Raw genomic sequence first — 23574 nt, 5'->3', positions numbered from 1 at the left:
GAAGCGTTGTGTCTCGTTACAGATGTACCCCAGTACCACCTTGCTATCGGTGTAGAACTCTGCATCCCCGATCTTCAGGCCCATCGCATCCGAGACCAGCTCGGCCAACTCAACTGCGAGGACAGCAGCACAGAGTTCCAGTCTGGGTATCGTGTGTTCACGAAGTGGCGCCAATTTCGTCCGGCTCATAACGAACCCGATATGGCATTGCCCACTTACGTCTGTGGATTTGAGGTACGCTACTGCTGCAATCGCTTTGACTGGTGCATCACAGACAATACAAAGTGTTTGCGTTTTGACCTCTGTGGATGGCACAGGAGCATACGGTTGTTTCACACGAAGGTTGGTCAGGGCTTCAAGAGACTTCCTCCACTCTGCCCACAGGTCAGCCTTTCCCGCTGGAAGTGGATCATCCCAATCAGTAGTGTCTTGGGTGAAGTCCCTGAGCATCAGCTTTCCTTGGATGGTTACTGGAGCTACGAACCCCAAGGGGTCGTATAAACTATTCACGAAGGAAAGAACTCCTCTGCGCGTGAAGGGTTTCTCATCCTTGCTGATATGAAAGGTGAAGGTATCTGTCTTCAGGTCCCACAGCAATCCAAGGCTCCGCTGCATAGGAAGGGGGTCAATGCTAAGGTCTAAATCCTTTAGATCACTGGAATAGTCTTCAGAGGGAAAGGCTTCCATCAACTCTCGGCTGTTGGAAGAAATCTTGTGTAACCTTAGGTTAGACTGAGCGAGCATGTCACGAGTCCTCTTTAGTAGACTGATTGCGGCCTCACTTGTCGGTGTGGACTTCAAACGGTCATCCACGTAAAAATCCTTTTCCACAAAGGACCTGATGTCCGAGCCATACTCTTCTTCACCCTTTTTGGCAGAATGTCGGAGGCCGTAGATTGCGACCGCTGGGGAAGGACTGTTCCCAAAGATGTGTACCCGCATCCGGTACTCTGCGATGTCTTCGTCCGGGTCGTTGTCACGGTACCAGAAGAACCTCAGGTAGTTTCTGTGTTCCTCTTTGACGAGAAAACAGTGGAACATCTGTTGTATGTCGGCCATAAATGCCACTGAATCTCTACGGAAACAGAGTAATACTTCCAGAAGTCTGTTGTTGAGGTCTGGGCCCGACAGTAAGACATCATTCAATGACACGTCTTCGCATTTGGCACTTGAGTCGAATACCACTCTAATTTGACCTGGCTTCTTAGGATGGTACACTCCGAAGATGGGCAGGTACCAACACTCCTCTCCGTGTCGAAGTGCAGGTGCAATCTCTGCGTGGTTGTTCTGGAATATCTTTCCCATGAAGGTCAAGAAATGTTCCTTCGTCTCAGGTGACTTCTGAAGCTTGTGTCTTAGGGAGATGAATCTGCTGTAGACCAATTCCTTGTTGTTGGGTAGGCGTCTCCTCTGAGGTCGAAATGGTAGAGGTGCGACCCAACTATTCGCCGTATCCTTGACTATTTGTTCGTCCATGATGTCCAGGAATATCTTGTCTTCTATAGACATCGCTACCTTGTTGTCTTCCTTCGTCCTGTGGAAGACTGTACATCCTATGTGGTCTTGTTCACCTTCACAGGCGTGGTCTTCGTTGATAGGAACTGAGAAAGGGCAAGGTAGGGGAGTGCTGCTCGGTAGTTCCTTTACCAGCAGATTATTGTGACACGGCTGGAAGAGAGATGGACGTCCATTTTCTAGAGTGCTGGTAAGCATACTGTTGACTGAGACCGGCTTGTGTGCTCCTCCTAGACAGACATCTCCTACAATGACCCATCCAAGGTCTTGCCTCTGCGCGTATGGAGCATTCAGTGAGCCGTTGATATATTCTCTAGTCTTGTGGACTCGTAGTATATCTCTTCCCAGAAGTAAAGCTATTGGCGCTTCTGGTTCCAACTTAGGTATCAGGTGGGCTATACGCTTCAGGTGGGGGTGATACGTTGCCACCTCTGGTGAAGGTATCTCAGACCTGTTGTCAGGAATCTGGTTGCACTCCAGGATGGTCGGTAGTGACAGACAGGTCTGGCCATCCATGAACTCCACTTTGTATCCGGTTGCTTTCCTCCCCGCCGTCTCGACGGTACCTGAACATGTCCTAAGGGAGTAGGGAGAACTGGGGCCTACAATGCTGAAGTTGTCAAAGAAGATGGACCTGGCTAAATACCTATTACTTTGGTCATCTAGGATTGCATATATCTTGAGCGCTTTGTCTCTGTGGCCTGTTGGATAGACTCGGACAAGGCAGATTTTTGAGCAGGATCTTCCTCCCTTGAGTCCCTTACAGATCTCCGTACATTGAGAGGTGACCGCAGGGGTGTCTTAGTCGGTGTTCTTCTGTTTCTCATCGTGCTCCTCTGCTTGTGACAACACTCCTGGAGGTGGTCCAGGATGCAAGGCTGTATTGTGATCCGTGCTGCTGCATTCTGCACATTTCACGCTAGCTCCACGGTTCCTGGCGAAGTGAGAGGTCGTAGCACAGCATTTGAAGCAGATGTTGTTTTCCTTGAGGAAACCTTTGCGATCCTCTAAAGTCTTCTCCCTGAAGGCTCTGCACTTTAGTAGAGGATGTGGTTTCCTGTGTAGAGGACACTGCTTACTGACATCCTGAGGTTTGCTCTCTTCCGTAGGGGGCTTAGTTGTCTTGTGTGGAGGACCTGTGGAATCAATATCAGTTTTATGGACTGCCACGGGTGTCTTACTGGGTTTGACACCAGGGGTAGTGGAACATGACAGAGTGAAATCAAAACTAGGGTCATTTCTGATCTTGGCTTGCTGGGTGACAAACTCAACAAATACAGCAAAAGGAGGGAATGGTACGTTATGAATTTGTTTATACCGTGAACCATGTATAATCCACCTTTCTTGAAGATTGTAAGGAAGTTTTTGTACTATTGGATTGACACCCCTAGCAGTGTCTAAGAATGCCAATCCAGCCAAGTGACCTTCCTTCTGGGCGACCTGTAACTCTATCAATAAATCATTCAGTTCTCTAAGTCTTTGATAACCCTTGGGCCCTATCTTAGGGAAATCATCAATTCTTTTGAATAAAGCATTCTCTATTACTTCTACGGACCCATAGCATTCGTCAAGTCTTTCCCACACTTTACGTAAACCTATGTGTGGGTATTCTATGTTAATGTCTCTTAGTCTTTTAGCATGCTCGACCGATTCAGTTCCAAGCCACTTTACCAGGAGATCTAACTCCTCACTACTAGAAAGGTCCAGTCCCTGAATGGCGTTCTGGAACGAAGCTCGCCACGACCTGTAGTTTTCGGCTTTGTCAGTGAACTTTACAAGTCCTTTTGTTACCAGTTCTCGGCAGGCAAAGAACTTTGCCAAGTCTATGGTGGCTTGATCAGTGTTGGTACGAGCCGGTATGTTATAGCCATGTCTAGTGTGTGGTGCGTCACCATACCTGTGAGACGCTCTTGGCTTCGGACAGTCTGCATAGTACCTTTCTGGTGAAGAAGATGTCTCTTTAAGGTGAGGTGGGAGCTGTACCTTCTTCTCAGTGGAACGGTAGCTGTGGTCGACTCCTCTGTGTTGGACGTCTTCTTGTTTGTAGTAGTGAAGTTCGGGGTTGGATCGATGATAATCGGCGTAGGCTGATCGTTGTAGTCTGTCGAGGGTGTTGTCCATGCTGGAGTGTCGATAAACGTACTCTGCGACGCGCTGAGCTGGATCTTGCTGCTCTAGATCTGTTCCAAGAACGTTGCTGCGTCTCTCATAATCAGGATCCTTCATGGCTTCCAAGTACTCTGCCTTAGCTATTGCAGCTGCTGCCTCTTTGTCTACCATAAGTCTTTCTAGAGACACTTGCAGGCGCGCACCTTCTGCTTCTTGCTCTGCCCGCAAACGTGCGGTTTCAGCCTGCAAACGTGCATTTTCTGCTTCATGCTCTGCCCGCAAACGTGCGGTTTCGGCTTGCAGGCGTGCAGTTTGTTCTGCCTGCAAACGTACCTTTTCTGTCTCATGCTCTGCTTGTCTCAGCTTTAGATGCATTTCTTTCTCGGCAAAGGAGGACCTCGCTTTGGCTGCTTCAGCTTCAGCACACGAGCGACAGCAGCCAGCTCTGCTAATGATGACCTGTTAGAGCTTGCTCGTGACCTCGTCTTGAGTGAGGATGTGCTGTTTCGAGACATTGTGCGCTTAGCTGCGTACTGCTGAGTGTTTTAGCGGGAAACTGAGTCTAGGTGCGGTGAGCTTCCGCGTGGCGGGAATGATGTAGCTCCTCTTGGCGGGCTGTAGTATAGTCCCACGGCTGTATGGCGGCTGCTGTGATACCCGAATGCGGAGCAGTGTGGGTGTTAGCGGTTCCGTACAGTCTGAACAACTAAAGCCTGCGACCGGCTATCAGTTTCACTGAAGGCAGCTAATCTGTTCTTACTTTAGAATCACCGCCTGCAACTGGCGGTCTCGTTTTTCACTGTTCTGTCTTCCTCCACGTAGGATGCTGTGTGGATTCCAACATACGGCTAAACCTTCATCCACATCCCAGTAAACAGACTGTGCTGATGCTTAAGTCTTATTTATTAGGGTGATGATAACCAAAACTATAACGTTGAACAACAATGGTGGACAGTATTCATAGTAGATGATCGAATAGTGAATGATGTTGATGTACAAAGTGGATGTTCAGTGAATAATCATAGTGGATGACTGGTGAAAAACTGTAAAGAATAACAGCATTTCAGTACATGCACATACAGGGTGCAATCACATAAATAACTGGGACATAACAGCAAGAATTATACAGAGTGCATTACACAGTAATTCTAACAGCACTGCCCTATTCTATACAAGAATGCATCTATCTAAATGCAGAGTACACATTAACCTAACTGCAAGCTGCAAAGCACATCTGCCTAACTATATCTGACTATAGGAGCTGCATAAGGCTTAAATACTAACACAAACATAAGATGCATTAAACCTTTATAAACGTACCGAGATCCGTTAGGACAGGGGTAAGAAAGTAAGCGAGACAGGAGCACGTGTGCCTCTCTGCAGATCTGAGGAAAAATGGCTACTGAAGCTTGTCTTCACAAGAAGAATGTGGACGGAACTAACCCATAAGACATTGCTCTTAGGAGGGAAAGGTTGGTAAACAACATGAAAAGTAGGCAACTGATAACCTCCAGTGGCCACAACTTGAATAACATGATAATTAACTCTCTGCACATTAAGATGGGCAGAACATCAATTCTCTTTAGCAGTGGGCACAGGCTTTATTAGCTGGTTTTCTGCTGCTGCCCCCGTGGCACTGGGGGGGCCCACCTGACTCACGGACCACATAGCGGCTGCATGGTGTGCCACTATTAGCAACAAGCCACTAGCTGGAGGCCCCGGGGGCAGCGGTGGTCCTTGGCAGCTGCCTAGTCTTCCTGCCCCTAATGTTGGCCCTGTGTGGGGACATGGCCCAATGCATGGCGATTGACGGATTTGAGAATCTGGCTTTACTTGAAATCTTTCCTATAATAGGGGCACTTGAACTCTGGGGGTCTGTGTTAGCAAATAAAAAGTTGTGCTTTCATTGCGACAATTTGTTGGTAGTTTACGCAACCAATCTGCTTTGGGCTAAGTTGTGGCTCATTTGCATAATTTGCATTTATGATGTTTGGAATGGAATGTGCAGTAAGACATGTTCCGGGTGTGTCCAGCGATGTAGTTGACGAATTGTCTCATTTTCGGTTTGACAGGTTTCAGAGTCTGGTGCCTTGGGCGGACGAAGCAGAAGCAGAGTATCCCATCCAGTCAGATATGGAGCTTGATAACTATGTGGTTTTCAGTTTAATCAGGCAATCAATGTCTGAGGCCTCTTGTTGCCATTATATGAAGGTTTTGGATGAATAGGAGAATTTAGCCATTGAAACTAGCGTGAGCTCTTCTTAAAAGGATAGGTTGTTTCTGAAACTGTCTTTGGAGGGTCAAGACTTTGGAGTTGGCAGGTCAGTGTAGGCTGTGGCACAGAAGATGGCGGTGTTAACCTTTTTGTTTAAGTTACAATTGTCTTTGGGATGTGACCAAGAATTTTTTGGTTAATCATATGCTGCAGGGTTTTCACAGGGGTTCTTATAGTCGGGATAAGAGGAGGCCAGTTTCCTTCAAATAGTTGGTGAGGATGCTATGCTGTTTAAGGTCAATCTGTTTTTCAAACTATGAGCTCTTTTTGTTTTCAGCTGCTTTAATTTTGGCTTTTTACGCCGCTTTTTGTATTACGGTAATGAATTTGTCTGTCCTTCAAGGCAAGCAGGAGGCTTGTTGTTGAACAATGTGCGTTTGATGGAGGACAAATTTAACTGTTTTTTGCGGCGTTCAAAAACGGATCAAATTGGTCAGGGTAAATTGGTCGTTTTGTATGTGGTTATAAAGCATGATGCCTGTCCTATTACGGTGATAACATGTTTTATGGATATTAGGAGTGGTTATACAGGTTCATTCTTGCAGCACCAGGATGGTTCTCCACTTTCCATATATTATTTTATTGCAGTACTGAACTAATGTTTGTTGTATTTTGATGAGAAGCTGTAAGAGTATGGGTCGTACTTTTTCTGAGGCGACTGAGGCATCTTGCTGGGGTTTGGATGATGACTTGTTCGCTATATTGGGCATTGGGAATCTTCGCGTTTTCGTTCATATGTTCACCTTAATTTGGTTTTTGTTTAGGTGGCTGTTTGGATTTGCGATATCTTGAAGGTTGGGGCACTATGTATACTAAAGTTGTGTTGGTTGTTTTTTTTACTATAGATGCATGCTTAGTATGGATCCTTTGCCACTCATGTGTTCTGAGGGGTGTTGCACGCTGAGATGCATACTGACAGGGTCGGGTTTTACCAGAATTCTCATATTATTGCAGAGTGGACTGACCACCGAATGTGCCTGTCTTACATGTGGGAGGTAATAACATTGGCGTTAGGTCTTCCCGGGAGTTAATTTGTGATATGAAATTCGATTTATTAAGGTTGTAGTCTACTTATCCAGGCTTATTATCATCTGTCAGATATTGTGGTGCGGATGACATGGAGATACATGAGATCGTTTGACATATGAACAAAAAGGAATGGCGGGTTGATGGTATGTCATAGGCAGGGCTGTATTTACCACTAGGCACTTGAGGGCACGTGCCTAGGGCGGGACGATGCGAGGGGGGGGGGGGGGCGGCACCAGAGCAGTTTGTTTTTTTATTAAGTCCGGGCCGGGGTCACCTTAAATTCCGCCCCCGCCCGCCCGCTTGCCTCCTTGAAGACATGTCACATCATACAGTATGATTCATACTCAGCTACTCCAGCGATGCCTGGTCTGGTCTCAGCGACGGCAGCTCGTCCTGTGTGAGCGGTCACGTGGTACCGCTCCTTAAAGTGATGAATATGGATGCATATTCATGACCTTAATGAGTGGTACCACGTGACTGCTCACACAGGATGAGGGTGCTGCGCCGGGACAGAGGTGGAGGATTCCGTTCTGCGCGGTGTGGAAAAGGTGAGTATGATGACAGCCAGGGAGGAGGATGGAGAGCCAAGCCATACAAGATAGGAGCGGCGGGGAGCCGATGAGCCATGCATGGAGGGGGCAAGGGGGGAGAGATGAGCCATGCAAGATGGGAGCCGATGAGCCATTCATACAGGGGGGGATGGGCGATAAGCCAGAGCCATCCATGCATACAGGGAGGGGGAGATGAGCCACGCATACAGGCCAGTGGGGAGAGATGACGAGCCATGCAAGATGGGAGCTGATGAGCCATGAATACAGGGGGGGATGGGAGATGAGCCAGAGCCACCCATGCATACAGGGAGGGGAAGATGAGCCACGCATACAGGGAGGGAGGGGGCGATGAGCCACCCATGCAGGGCTGTATTTACCACTAGGCACTTGAGGGCACGTGCTTGGGCGGGGCGGGGCGATGCGGGGGGGGGGCACCTGAGCAGGTTTTTTAATTTTTTTTTTATAAAGTCCGTGCCGGGGTCACCTTAAATTCCACACCCGCCCACCCGCTTGCCTCATTGAAGACATGTCACATCATACAGTATGATTCATACTCACCTACTCACCTAATTGTATCATACAATTATTAGGTTCTGTAGAAGGACGTAGATCTGGGGATTTATTATGATGGAATATAGGCTGAACTGGATGGACAAATGTCTTTTTTCGGCCTTACTAACTATGTTACTATGTTACTCCAGTGATGCCTGGTCTGGTCTTAGCTACGGCAGCTCGTCCTGTGTGAGCGGTCACGTGGACGCATATTCATGACCTTAATGAGCGGTACCACATGACCACTCACACAGGACGAGGGTGTTGCGCCGGGACAGAGGTGGAGGATTCCGTTCTGCACGGTGTGGAAAAGGTGAGTATGATGACAGCCAGGGAGGACGGGGAGGATGAAGGAGGACGGGGAGCCGAGCCATACAAGATGGGAGCGGCGGGGAGCCGATGAGCCATGCATGGAGGGGGCCAGGGGGGAGAGATGAGCCATGCATACAGGGGGGATGGGAGATAAGCCAGAGCCACCCATGCATACAGGGAGGGGGAGATGAGCCACGCATACAGGGAGGGGGGAGAGATGATGAGCCATGCAAGATGGGAGCCGATGAGCCATGAATACAGGGGGGGATGGGAGATGAGCCAGAGCCACCCATGCATACAGGGAGGGGGAGATGAGCCATGCATACAGGGAGGGGGAGATGAGCCACACATACAGGGAGGGGGGGAGATGAGCCACCCATGCATACAGGGAGGGGGGAGATGAGCCACCCATGCATACAGGGAGGGGGAGATAGGCCACACATACAGGGAGGGGGGAGATGAGCCACCCATGCATACAGGGAGGGGGAGATGAACCATGCATACAGGGAGGGGGGAAGATGAGCCACCCATGCATATGGGAGGGGAGAGATGAGCCACGCATACAGGAGGGGGAGTCGGGAGAGATGAGCCATGGATGATGGGAGCCGGGAGCCGATGACCCATGCATACAGGATGGGAGGGGGGAGAGATGAGCCATGCATGATGGGAGCTGGGAGCCGATGAGCCATGCATATGGGGGGAGATGAGCCATGCATACAGGATGGGAGGAGGGGTGAGCCATTATACAGTATGCATGGAGCATCATATGTGGCCGTTATACAGTATTGAGCATCATGTGTGGCCATTATACAGTATGGAGCATCATGTAGAGCCATTAGACAGTATTGAGCATCATGTGTGGCCATTATACAGTATTGAGCATCATGTGTGGCTATTATACAGTTTTGAGCATCATGTGTGGCCATTATACAGTATGGAGCATCATGTACAGCCATTATACAGTATGAAGCATCATGTGTGGCCATTATACAGTATTGAGCATAATGTGGGGTCATTATACAGTATGTGGAGCACTGCATAGCCATTATACAGTATGGAGTATCATGTGTGGGCATTATACAGTATTGAGCATCATGTGTGACCCTTATACAGTATGGAGCACGGTGTGGCCATATTTTTTTTTGTTTATAATTATTGCTTATGAAACAGTGTGATCAGCAGTGCTAAATGGGCGTGGTTCGGACATGGATATGGGTGTGACTAGTTGTGAAATGGGTGTGGTCAGAGGTGTGGCCTAAAATTTGCCACTACGCACGCCGCAAGCTTTATACCTCTTTCCCTTCTTCAAAAGTTGGGAGGTATGGTACCGCATTTGCCAGATCACGGCAAAGTGCCGCAAATCTCATAGGGAATGAATGAGGCCAAACGCAGTGTTGCTGTAAGTGACCCGTTGCATGGCAGATGAAGAAAAACTGCCCGATCTGCTGCAAAAGGCTACTTTCACATCAGCGATTCTTGCCAAAGTCACTGCCGATAGTGTCATACTTACCAAAGGGGGAGGCAGCACTAAAAGTGCCTAGGGCAGCAGAAACTCTAAGTACAGCCCTGCACCCATGCATACAGGAAGGGGGAGATGAGCCACGCATATAGGGGGGGAAGATGAGCCACCCATGCATACAGGGAGGGGGAGATGAGCCACGCATACAGGGAGGGGGGGAAGATGAGCCACCCATGCATACAGGGAGGGGGGAGATGAGCCACCCATGCATACAGGGAGGGGGAGATGAGCCACGCATACAGGGACGGGGAGATGAGCCACGCATACAGGGAGGGGGAGATGAGCCTCGAATACAGGGAGGGGGAGATGAGCCATGCATACGGGGGGAGATGAGCCACCCATGCATATGGGAGGGGGGAGATGAGCCATGCATATAGGAGGGGAAGATGAGCCACCCATGCATACAGGGAGGGGGAGATGAGCCACACATACAGGGAGGGGGGGAAGATGAGCCACCCATGCATACAGGGAGGGGGGGAGATGAGCCACCCATGCATACAGGGAGGGGGAGATGAGCCACGCATACAGGGAGGGGGAGATGAGCTACGCATACAGGGAGGGGGATATGAGCCATGCATACGAGGGGGGAGATGAGCCACCCATGCATACGGGAGGGGGGAGATGAGCCATGCATACAGGAGGGGGGAGTCGGGAGAGATGACCCATGCATACAGGGAGGAGGGGGAGATGAGCCATTCATACAGGATGGGAGGGGGGAGATGAACCATGCATACAGGGAGGGGGGAGAGATGAGCCATGCATGATGGGAGCGGGGATCCGATGAGCCATGCATACGGGGGGGAGATGAGCCATGCATACAGGATGGGAGGGGGGTTGGCCATTATACAGCATGCATAGAGCATCATATGTGGCCATTATACAGTATTGAGCATCATGTGTGGTCATTATACAGTATGGAGCATCATGTAGAGCCATTATACAGTGTGGAGCATCATGTGTGGCTATTACACAGTATTGAGCATCATGTGTGGCTATTATACATTATTGAGCATCATGTGTGGCCATTATACAGTATGGAGCATCATGTGTGGCTATTATACAGTATTGAGCATCATGTGTGACCATTATATATTTTATATCTTTGACAGGAGCATTCTCATCGAAACTAGAATCAGATGAATTAAGACCGTGCAGGCCGGACTCTTCGTGATCTGCGCCGGGCTCTGCGGGCATACACTTCCCAGGGCTTCTCAGCCACACACCCTGTCTCACACAGCTGTTCCATTTGCTCTGTCTGATCAGGATCTTGTGAGCTGACAGCCAGCACACTCTTCACCTCAGGGGACGACATCAGTGGTTCCTCCAATCAGTGGTTCCTCCTTCTCATCGACTAGGACCTTGAAAACGAGCGTCGCAGGAACACTTGGCACTTTCTTCCCTTCTCCTGGGCATCTGACATTGTGGTACTGTCTTGCTCTAGGTGGGGATCTTCTCTTCCTGCTGTACCACTCCTTCCAGGGGCGACGTTCCCTCCAGTTAGCAGGTCCCTCAGAGGGGTGAGCGGATCTCTGCCATCGCTCTTCTCGGGTAGGGCAATTTTTGGACATGTGTCCTACCCTTCTGCATGACCAGCACTCACGTCTGTGTCTGTCTGGAGGGCGCTTTAGTCTGAATCGTCGACCTCGGCGGGAGACGTCTCTCATCTGCGGTTGCTCTTCACCCCAGGATACGGAGTTACACTCTGGGGCCACCACTGAAGCCTTCTTCATGCTACGCACCTCTCCACTATCTCTTTTGGGCTGCTTCCGCATGTCACCTCGGGGTATACCACTGGTACCCAAAACTGCTGTCAGGGCTTTCCCCAGACTCTCAATCTCTTCCTAGATTCTTCTTATCTTCAACCGGGAATCCCGGGTCCATGTAATCTCCTCTTCATTCTGACTGGGTGCTTCGCAATTGTAGCATGTCGACAGTCTTCTTTGCCGAGCAGCACTAGTCTCACTTTTGGGGCCGGTCTCTCTTTCTCGCGCCGGAGGGCTGTACTCTGCAGCAGGGGTCTTCTTATATTCAGCTACTTCCTCACAGACCCGCTTAACCTCCTTTTTCAAGTCTTCTACCCATTGAGGGGCTGTTACCTCCCCGCTCCATACTTTTCCCACTGGCACTACCACCCCTTGCTCTTGCTCGCGCGTGCGTGCCTCACTCCCGACCTCATAGAAGGTCATATCTGGCTTTACGCGCATGCGCTCTCGTAGGGCCTGTTTCATCAACACATCTCGCAAGCCTGTCACCAGTTGGTCTCACAGCACAACGTCAATTCACCCCACACCTACACCGTCCTTCCGCATAATAGCAGTATGAAGCTCCTGCAGTGCATTCATATATTGCGTCACGGTCTCTCCCTCTCTTTGTACCCGGCAGAACAGTCGCATGCGCAGCTCCCCTACGTCAGTGGGGTCCCCATGTGTCTCCTCAAGTATATGTAATACTTTGTTCAGGGAATCTCTCGCCTGGGGGGTCTGAGCATAACAGAGTCCCGTGCATCCCCCTCTAGGGCCATCACGGCTATTTCCACCTGCAGAGCCATCGTCATAGGATGCATCCGCATCATCCCTCGGATGCGCTCTGTCCAACTCCACAACATGACATCGCTCCCCGAGAATTTTGGCAGGTTAACTAACATGGCTCCCAGGGAGATGCTAGACCTGGGGCCTCCCTCAACTGCTTGGTCTGCCCCTTCCACGCTACCGTGTGACATTCCGCCGACTACACCAAGTGTAATAGGGTGCAGGGTTGAGTATGTCACCATGGAACAGACAGACCAACTGTTGAGGGGAATTTATTAACAGGAGTAAGATTCTCCTCTCAGGGAGTAAACGGGGTTAATAGAGATAAATCAAATAGTAAACAGTTAAGCGGAATCAAAAGGGTTAACGAGTGTTCTTGTAACTTCAGTCCAGGGAGGTCCTGAATAGAGGGTCCTAATTCCAACGTGGGTACAGTCACCAGAAGCGCTTGAGATGCTGTAGTCTCTCTTCTGTCTCCTGGGAACTGGAGACTCCGGGGTTAAGTCCTTGGCAGTCTTTTCTCCCAGTGAAGCTGAAAGCAGGAAGTAGCTCAGCCACTCTGCTGTGAGTCTCTGTATATCAGGCTGGCAGTCTCTCTCTGCAGCAGCAATGTTACACACACACTGAGCAGCTTACTTTGTCACACTCAGGGGTCCTGGCTTGTCAGTGCGGTCACCGGGGCTGCGCGCTCAGGTCACTGTAAGGGGATATGTCTTCTCTGATTACGGAGGCTTCCAAGTCCACACTCTCACATCCAGCCTCCACTACTGCTGGTATCTCAGCCTCAGTGCCCTCATGGGGAGCACTCTGTCATGGGGAGCGCGGCGCTGCATCCTGCTCTCTGTCTGGCACGCTGTCCCCTCTGTCTCGCACGCTCTGCTCTCCCACTCTTTTCTGACCACACCCCCTCTCTTCCTCTCTGCCCCCAGCAGTCACATAATCCCTTCTGTCCAGGGCAGAAAGTCTTCCCCCCCCGACAACCCAGCTGTCTGACTAAGTGGTTCCAGGTATGGAGCAGGAAAAGCAACCTCCTTACAGGGTGATGCAACAAGACAAGTCACAGTAACCATATTGAGATGTTAAATGACCTAAACAGGACTATACACCCAAGGCATTCCTGAAATATTGATAAAATGAAACACATATAAAGGGATAAATGGTCCAAAATTACTACAAAAAGTGCAAATGTTGTTTGTAGCTACAATAAACATTTACTGGAGGTGATTTCTAATGAAAAAAGGTTTGCAGATCTTTACATTAAAGTTTCAGGTACTTTTTGCCTGCACTGTGCATGTTCGCTCAGAGTACTCAATAAAAAACATGATCAGTACAACTACCTATGTGTTATTAGTTTAGTTCTTAGTTTTCTTTCTTTGTGGGAGAGATGCTGCTTTTTTTCGTACTTAGAACCAATAGATTTTCATTTGCAATCCTATTCTAAGGATAGGCTATCAATATGAAAGTTAAAAATAAGTCTCTTTAAATGGGGTTCTCCAGTGATTTGATAACAGTGACATCTGGTACTATCACTGATCTTCTATTATTAGCTTGGCAGGGGCCGGATGTAAACATGGAATGGCTTCTATATATTGATCAGAGCCTTGCAATTCAGCTCCATTCAATGTTTCCATCCCCAAAACTTACCGTAATAACAGCAGATCAATGAGGGAGCCGAGTGTTGCCAATATGACATGAGCAGAAAACCCCTTTCTTGATTCTTCTGTGCCAAATGTTAGTCACATTGGTGTCCTCATTCAAGAATTCCGGCTTATTAAAGATCTGTGTATGTAACTGTAATTTTAAATGTGATGCTGCAGTTCCAAGTACATAATAGCATGTAAAAGGAAAATTATTTTACAATAATAAAAATAAGCAACGTACATTATAATCACATTTTTATGCTTGTGCAATATTACATTTCTTAATTTAGCATTGAGAACATTGTCGGTTGTGAGTCATTAGATTTATTCTTTTAATTTGGTGACGGAATCATGGAATTTGAATTTGTCTGAAAGTAATTACTTAGATTTATAGCCAATACTTTGAAGGCAAAATTTCTTGTCTACTTAGTGGGTGAACAAATGAAAATATTTTCCATCTTGTTTTTATGTAATTTATGTCAGATCATTGAGTGTTTTTAATCATGTCACTTAAAACAGGGTGAAAACTGGAGTACAAGACACATTCATGACGTACGAAGTTTACAAAGATGAAATTACACTGCAGTTAGTGGAAAAGGCTTGTCAGATGTTGGGTAGGTGTGCATGAAAAATAGATATTTTCGCCAATTTATCAGACTGTTTTTGCAAGAAATCTATCATAAAACTGAAATATTTGCGCTACTCACATTTTCATAAGTGTGAGCAAAGCTTGGTCCGGAGGTGCATGGCCATGTACGGCTGGGAAATTCATTATTATTAAGGCCATAAGAGTAAGCGCTAAAATTATGACATAAATGTGCAATTATTGTAGTGGCACATTGCAGCAAAAATATGCACCAAATTCAATAGATAATTAACTCTTAACAAATTTGGCACATCTTATTCCAGTGCACTCTTCATCAAGGCTGGCGTGCAAAATATCAGTCTTGATGAATTGATACCTTTGTGCTTTAAAAAATTAAATTGTTCTTATTGGTTGATGTTTTTCGAATTACCGGTATGTAATTTACTAATACATTTGTGATATTCAAAAAACATTACATACAGTTGCAAACAAAACTTAATTCATACCCAATGCAAATTAGGTCTATTAGTAAAATGTACACATTTTCTGCTCTTTGCAATGAATCAAACAAGAACAATTTATGTAGCGCAACACAAGTGATTTCTAAAAAATCAGCACCAAATGACAATTTTACTGACTACTGTATTTTCCTGAGTATTCAATCCCTTAATGACAATAGTTTTTAATAGAGATGAGCGAACTTGTTCAGAAAATGTTTGTCAATTTCAAATTCGGAATGAATGTAGCTCATTTGTATTTGAGTACGGCTTCACGAACATTTTTCCTCAAAGTCAGCTTAATTCGGGCGCAGTTCGGTAAATGATCGCGTTTCCACTAATGCTTTTGTTAGGACTTTGGCTAGGATAGTGGTGTTGTATGATAAGCGAGGGGACGTGTTTTATGAGGGGAGGGGGTGTGCATAGGGCAGAGGAGCGTGGACTGTAATTTATTTATTTTTTTAAATTAACTTAATGTGTATAGAGTCCAGCAGCCAATCAGGGCGCAGAAACCATCCACAACATCCAGACACAAGGCCTACTGTCATTGGTTGCCGAAGTCACATGCCCCTTTCCATTTAAATAGTGGACATGTTGTTTTGCTGGCATCATTTTGTCAGTGTAATAGCACAGAGAGGCTGCTCCTGATGCTGCAAGTTGTCATATAGTTTGATAGGATTCTATGTGAAATCTACCTTCCAGCATCTAACTAATAGTGTTGTGCAGGCAGGAGTCCACAATTCTGGACGCTTCTGGACTTATTCCTGGCATATACGGGTAATTATATCAGCTACTCTAAGCTGCTTCTACTTTGCCCCTCTCATTTATGACCTATATCTTATTGCCAGACTTATGCTGATTAGGCTTCATGGGAAATGTGCAATACTTATATATAATGTTATGAGACAGTACTATATGGATTTCTGTTTGCCTATGTACATTTTTTGTCCAGTGAGCATCCTTACTCTTTGACATGTGTTAGTGGTTGTACCCCCTTCCCTGTCCTACCCTCTTGCCATCTTTACCTGATCACTTAATAAATTTACATTGATTATTTAAATTATATTTGGGATCTTTTTGTCGTGGTTTTTTTCGTTCTGGTATAGTCCTTGCGACTTTTTCCCTGTATCATGTCCATATAAATCTAACTTCACAGTACATTTAATTTAACTAACACTGTTTCTGTGATTTGTTGTTTTCATGAGGTGTGTTGACTTAATATTGAGATGAAGGCAGGAGTCCCCATTTCCTAGTCAAAATAATTTGGGCTATTATTGTCATGCAAGCAAACTATCTCAGCAAATAAATACTGAATGTTAATTTAGTTACAGGTGACTTACAGGTCTGGGCTTAGAGTTGTCAAACAGCTGGTTAAAAGTGGGAAAGAGTACATCTTAGGTAAGTGGGAAAAAGCGAGGTCATGGTGGAAGGGGGAATAGGTTTGGTGTTCAGTGTGTACATGGGTTAGCTGGCAATCTTGCTGAAAGCTCTACTGAGCAAACACCATCTCATCCTATCCAAAGACAACTGACAACATCTGTTACTGAATGGACTTCTCGACTCCCTTTCTTTGGCAGCCAAACAGCTGTACACCTTGTAGATGAGGGCTAGAACGAGCATGTACTCCAGTGGATGGCAAGTGCTGCATCAAGTGGCTTTTCTTTATCTTCCTCCACCTTAACATCACGCACAGTACAATCCTCAGAGGTGGCACCCAGTTATCCTGGTTTACCCCCGCATCATAACTCTCCAAATGGCCAACTGACTGTGGTTAACCACAGATGAGCGAGTCTGCAAAGCTGTTCACACAGTCTATTCCATGGGCATCATAGGTCTGCTCCAAAGATTCACAGAAGAGAGAAGGAAAGCATCTGAACTGAAACCCCACATTTTTTTGGTTGGATCCGGGGACCGGACAAAGTAGGGTCTGAGCAGAATCCAGACCCTTGTCACCAGACATTAACCCCTGGGAGTGGAGGTGATGCTGATGAGACTCAGATACCGGAGGCACACAAGGACTTTACTGTACTGTAAGGGCAGGAAGAGGAGGAGGGTGATTCTCAGGGTGAGGATTGGGAGAACAGAGAGGATGACGATGAGGTTGTAGATCCCACTTGGTGCGAACTTGTAGCCACACAGTTGAGTAGCTCAGAACAGGAGGTGGAAGAAGAGGGTCTGCAGTTCGCAGGGGCAGCAAGGGTTGCCTAGTCTGGGCCTTTTTTGAAACCGCAAAGCTGATGATGGTTGTCACCTAGTACCAGTTGCCCAGTCATCACTCATTCCGTGAAAAAATCTATGTCTGCCAGGGTGTATTTCACCACTGACACCTGGACAATTAAACCTGGCCAGTGGTGTTACATCCTGCTAACTGGGTACTGAGTGACTCTGGCGGTTATGGGGGCAGGTGGGCAAGGGGCTGCACCACAAGTGTTGGAATCCCCAAGGTTGGTGCCACAAATCTCTGTATCTAAGACTTCCTCCATTGCTTCTGCCTCCACCTCCTCTAGGGCCTCCACCTGCACCCTGAACCTCTCTAATGAGACATCAATTCCATCAGTGCAGAGAGAATTCCCCCCAGGGCTGACCACAATCAGGCAGTGTTTAAATTATTATCCCTTGGGGATGGCAGTCACACAGTTTAAGAGTTGTGGACAGGAAACTAGGCCGAGTTTGAGCAATGGCTGTCTCCACTGGACCTGGAGCCAGGGAAGGCCATGTGCAATAACGATGCAAACCTGGTGGCGGTCCTACGGCATGGCAACCTCACACAGGTGCCTTGCATGGCATGGCTCACATCTTCAACCTGGTTGAACAGCAATTTCTTTGCCCTTATCCCGTCCTGGATGCGCTGCAGCAGAAAACATGCTTGCTGTGTTCTTAGTTCTGCCGTTTGCACTCCACAGCTCATCGACTTCCATGGCTACAGAGGTCTTTTGGCCTAGTGGTTAACCATTTGTTATGCGTTGTGCCGACACTGTGGAATTCCACTCTCCACATGTTGCAGCGACTGTGGCTTCAGCAACACGTCTTGGTACAATATGTTCTTTTGTATAGCCTGAACAAACGCAATAAGGATGTGTTGCAAATCACACTTGCAAAGTGGTCACAGATGAAGGACCTCTGCACATCTTCTCTTTCGAAATGGCTACTAAGATGGTTAGCGCTGACAATGCTATCATCAGCATCACTATTCCAGTCAGCTGCATGCTGGAGCACACTTTGAATAGTGTGTGGGAGGAGGTGTTGGTCCTAGAGAAAGAGGTGGAAGCAGAGGAGGATGCGGAAGGATAGCAGTATCTCTAAGTTCTGGACTGTCGTTGCATAGACGTGTGCCATGGGAGGGTGGATTACAGCAATTAAGGGGGGCTCATGGTACCAGACAAACTGTGAGGGTATGTGCACACATATCTGTGAGGGCTGCAGATTTTTCCACAGCGGATTTGATAAATCCGCAGTGCAGAGCCGCTGCGGTATTTCCTGCGGATTTATCACGGTTTCTATTGCAGATTCCGCTGCGAGTTTACACCTGCAGTTTTCTATTGGAGCAGGTGTAAACCCGCAGTGGAATCTGCACAAAGAATTGACATGCTGATTAATGTAAACCACTGCGTTTCCGCGCGCTTTTTTCTGCAGCATGTGCACTGCGGATTTCGTTTCCCATAGGTTTACATTATACTGTAAACGCATGGGAAACCGCTGCGGACCCGCAGCTGCTTATCCACAGCAAAATCTGCAGCGTGTGCACATACCCTGAGTAAAGATGCAGGAGCTATGATGGAACAAATGGAGGAAGATGAGGTGATGGGCACGCAACAGTCAAGAGATGAAGAGGATAATGATCCTCTGTTGTCCGTTGTTGGAGGGGACAGAGGAAGCAAGCTTGAGAGTTACTCTGCCACCAACACAACATGAACTTGGACTTCATAGAAGCATCTGACACATGAGCGCCTTCTTGCTATCCTATCTGTAACATGATGCCCACATTGTTAGGATGACAAATAGTGCTGACTATTGGGTTGCTACTTTGCTAGATTCACGGTACAAGAGTAAATTTTGCCAGATGCTTCCCCCTGAAAGGCACGCACGCATGCTGGAATATTGAAACACACTTGTAGACAATCTTAAGAGTGGTTTTCCCCAAGACAGCAGTTTGACAGAGAGTGTGCATCGCAATTACAGACTTTGAACCCAGAGAATGTTGAGTCGTCAATGCAAAATCATTAGCAGCATCAGTGTAAGTGGCATTAGCAATTTATGTGAGTTGTTTCACACATTTTTTAGACCAGCCAGTGCACCAGAAGAACAGAATACAAGTTTGGCACGTTGTGAACGACTTAAGAGGATGGTGCAGGAGTATCTTGAGCTCAATAGCAATGCCATCGGAGGGGGGGGGGGGGGAGTTTGGACCCTTATGCTCTTCAAAAATGAAATTGTGGCCTGAGCTTGTCTGTTATGCCTTGGAGGTTTTGTTATGTCCGGTAATCCGCATTCTGTCAGAACACGTCTTCAGCGCTGCTAGTGGTGTCCTGACGGATGAGTGCATCCGGCTGTCCCTGGAAAATATTGACTGCCTAACTTTCATCAATATGAACAAGTCATGGATCTCCAATTACTTTTGCACCCCAGTCACAGACTGGGCAGACTAGGCGATGGTGTAGTTTTTAGTGTGCTGCATTGATTTCACGTAATTGCAGTCTGTGCCACCTTTGTAGTGGCTTCTTTGACTGCTGTTGCTACTGCTGCTTATATTACAAATAATTTTTTGAAATGTGGAGACTCCAAGTTGGGTCTCCGCTGATGGATTGCCTGTAGTGGAAGGGATCTGAGAGAGGCGCATTATACTACTTCTACTCTGGGGAAATTGATGACACTTTACTGGTGTGTGCCAATAATTTTTTGAAATGTGGACACTCCAAGTTGGGACTCCATCTGGTGGGTTACCTGTATTGGAGGGGGTCTGAGAGGCCCATTATATTATTTATACTCTGGGGTAATTGGTGCCACTTTAGTAGAGTGTGGCATTAATTTTTTGAAATGTTTAGACTCCAAGTTGGGTCTCCTTCATGTGTGTTGCCTGTAGCAGTAGGGCTCCCAGACAGGCAGACCTACAATTACTTTCAGTCAAATTACCTGTGTTAAATGTTTCTAACAATAGTAGTCTACGAAACTGATATTTGTGCCATCTGAGTGTGACTGAGCAGGAAAGCAGTTTGAACTGTTGCATGAGGTATCAGGGCTCCCAGCACAGCAGGTTTACACCGGTCCCTCGTCTTACTTTACACTTAAATTCAAAGCTGTAAATGCTGGCCCAAAGCCTGATACCGCATGCATGACCAATTGCTGTGTGCTGCTGTGCCATTATCAAATTTCTACTGTGGGTCAATTGATGCCTCTTTTCTTGTTGTCTTCCCCTAATTTTGGGAAATGTTTGGACTCCTATTAGGGTCTCCTTCATGTGTGTTACCTGAATTTGGAAGGCCTCTCGGAGCACCAGGCCTACACCTGTCACTCATCCACTTATTACTGATCAATGTTTCAGCTATAAATGCTGGTCCAATCCCTGTCCCAGGCCCTGTCCCATGCATCCATGCTGCACAATTATACTATTTGTACTCTGGGTCAATTGATGCCACTTTTCCTGCTGTCTGCCTCTAATTTGAACTGTTTGTGAAGCTTTTTGGCCTCTTTTAAGGTGTTGTCTATGCTTTTGCTTTATCCTCCCATTGAATTCAATGGGGTTCGGGTATGTTCGGTGAACCGTTCGGCGAACATGTTCCGTGAACATCGGGACGTTTGCCGAACCGAACCTTGAAAGGTTTGCTCATCTATAGTCTTTAACACTAAGTTGAGCGCCTCTGTCTATTCTAATCTGCTGCAAAAGTGATGCATTGCTAAACATCAGTTTCAGGCAGGATTTCTGAGTAATCTTAGTCCATTCCTCCTGGGCAATGATCTCCAGTTCACTAATATTCTTGGGTTTGTGTGGTGCCACTCAAGAATAATCCAGTACTTCTAAAAATAAGGCTTGGTGGATTTTGCGATATGTTTATATCATTGTCCTTCTGGAACGTTCAATGACGCTCAAAAAAAAATATTAAAAACAAAGTAAATGTGGTATATAGATATACTTTTTTTGTTTGCAATGACATCACTTTTGCACTGAGTTCTCCATTTTTTATGACACATTAGCACTGAGCAGTTTATGGCAGATTACTGTGTATTTTGTGAATAACACTTTTAATAATAACTCTTTATTTATTCATCACCATTTCCTTATGGTTTTTTTTACATTGTGAAACGCAGGTTGGCCTGATTACATCTCTATATTCACTATTTTCGGCCATTTATTTTCATGTGGATGTGCGGCCTTATTTTTAATCAACTGTCCTTATATAAATTGTTTCCTTGTAATCCCATTATTATTTCTCATCAATTTCTTATTTCTTAATAATTAATTAATAAAATAATACATCTTTATTATACTACCTCTTGGACCTGTTTTTGTCGTTTTTTTTTCTTGTTTTCCCTTGCAAGGTATTGATCTCTTACCTTTTTGTACCACCTTTTTGACAACCCAAGAATATTAGTGACCTGGAGACCATCGATGGCTATTAGGAATAAGCTAAGATTCCTCAGGAACACTGCTAGAAGCTGGTGTCTGGCTATGCACCAAGTTTACAGCAGGTCAGAACAGCCAAAGGTGCTCTACTGGGTATTAAAGACGTTTGTCATGAAGGGGTTGAATAATTCTGCAACAGTAATCAGTAAAAGTGGCATTTTATTATAAATTTTGAGAAATCACCTATTATATTAGTTTTGTTGAGATATTTACTTTGTTCTTTTGTTTAACTGGTTTATTGCAAACAGAAGAAAGTTTTTAAAGTTTGGTAATAAACCAAATTTGCCATGAGGTTTTGTATAATTTAATTGCAACTGTATACAGTATGACCATGCACATATGCGTGCATGTTGTACATTGGGTGCCTAGGTATACACATGCAGTATTTGAATTATCTGTTATTAATAGAGACATTAATTAAAGCACAAAGCGAAGAAGAAGACCAGCAACCCAATGGCTTGAGGCTATCAAGATAACAACGGAGAAGACCCTAGTGGAGCTATCTATGTTTGCACAAGATGTATCTTCCTACAGATCTTTCATTCATCAAGTCGCAATAACCCAAAATTGAGACGAAGGCCGTTAAAATAGATGAATAGGATTATTAGCAACCCTTAGGCCCTTTTTCGCAAACTCTGTTCTGTAGGTTTCAGGAAATGGCTGGTACCTAAACTACTCTACATCTGGACCAAAAGCAGAAAGCTTTTCCTATTGGTTTTACTTTAACTGAGACAATTCAAGTCTAAACCAAGGCACTTACAAGTATCTATGTCTCCTACTCCTATCAACACCCTAGTGGTAACATGGAAAGAATCAGAAAGTTTAACTGCCAGATTCCTGAAGCAGTATGTATTAGTTTTATGGGATTGAAGAAAGCATTATAGATAAATTGTGTTGGCTTTCTGCCTTTCCCTCATTTATTTTTACATTTCTAGTGTTCCTTTAATGCAGAAGAAAAATATAAACAGTCAGGAAAATGTAATGTGACAGTCCCCATAGATACTATAGCTATGACCGGATTTATAGCGATGTGTTACGTTTTACGAAACATTGATTATAGTGGAGGGGGAAGGGTGCAGGAAGAAGAGAATTGGAGTAAGCCACATTATAGGACACCTGCTTTAGTATAGAATTTCTATAACATTAGATACATTAAGTAGAATACTATTTATAAGGCACATATGGGCGTAGATACAAAACATGTGTTAAGTATTTTCCCTACATAGCAAAACACTCCTGATAAGTGCTGGTGATACAAACTTAGAAAAATGGACTCACGAGTGTATCATTTAAAAATAATGAATATATTACATCATATTAAAAGGAACAAAGTTCATATAATAGTGTCAAAGTCTCCTAAGGAGGATAGAAAAAATCGCAAAATATCAACGAGAGAAGCATTATCCAAAACATTATTCCATGATAATTACTATCAAGAAGCATATATAGTAGAAAGTGTACTATAAAGTGTACGTGCAATTAGAGGGAAATTACCCTAATGTAGTATGCCCGAAATTAAGTACTAATTATACGAATACAACGCAATAGGCTAATATACAATCATGGTACATGTAAAGGTCAATAGACATAAGTGCATATATATATATATATATATATATATATATATATATACAACAGTGCTCTCTTCCTGAACTGAAACGTGCGTCGGGGCAATGGCAATAATATGAGGATATGAGGCACTTTTTACTCCCTCTAGTGGTGGCTGAAGACAGAAAGAACATTTGGGCAGATTTATGCTTCAGAATTCTGACAAACTGCTTAAAATTGGCATACATACCATATACTAGATTTCTTAGATAGTGCCTTACTAAATACTTTTCA

At 45.8% G+C, this 23574-nt stretch overlaps 1 protein-coding gene across 1 annotated transcript in view; it reads left to right on the top strand.

Moving 5' to 3' along the window:
* The window catches only part of LOC138637838 (guanylate cyclase soluble subunit beta-2-like), a 125395-nt gene that overhangs the window by 16119 nt on the left and 85702 nt on the right, over positions 1 to 23574 (top strand). Inside the window, exon 3 of the mRNA XM_069726762.1 lies at positions 14550 to 14644. Coding sequence (XP_069582863.1) covers positions 14550 to 14644 — 95 coding nt within the window. The remainder of the gene's footprint in view (positions 1 to 14549; positions 14645 to 23574) is intronic.

Source organism: Ranitomeya imitator, chromosome 5, assembly GCF_032444005.1.
Source record: "Ranitomeya imitator isolate aRanImi1 chromosome 5, aRanImi1.pri, whole genome shotgun sequence".
NCBI lineage: Eukaryota > Metazoa > Chordata > Amphibia > Anura > Dendrobatidae > Ranitomeya > Ranitomeya imitator.
Note: the sequence above shows the minus strand (reverse complement) of the source record. Positions and strands in the feature narration are given on the sequence as shown.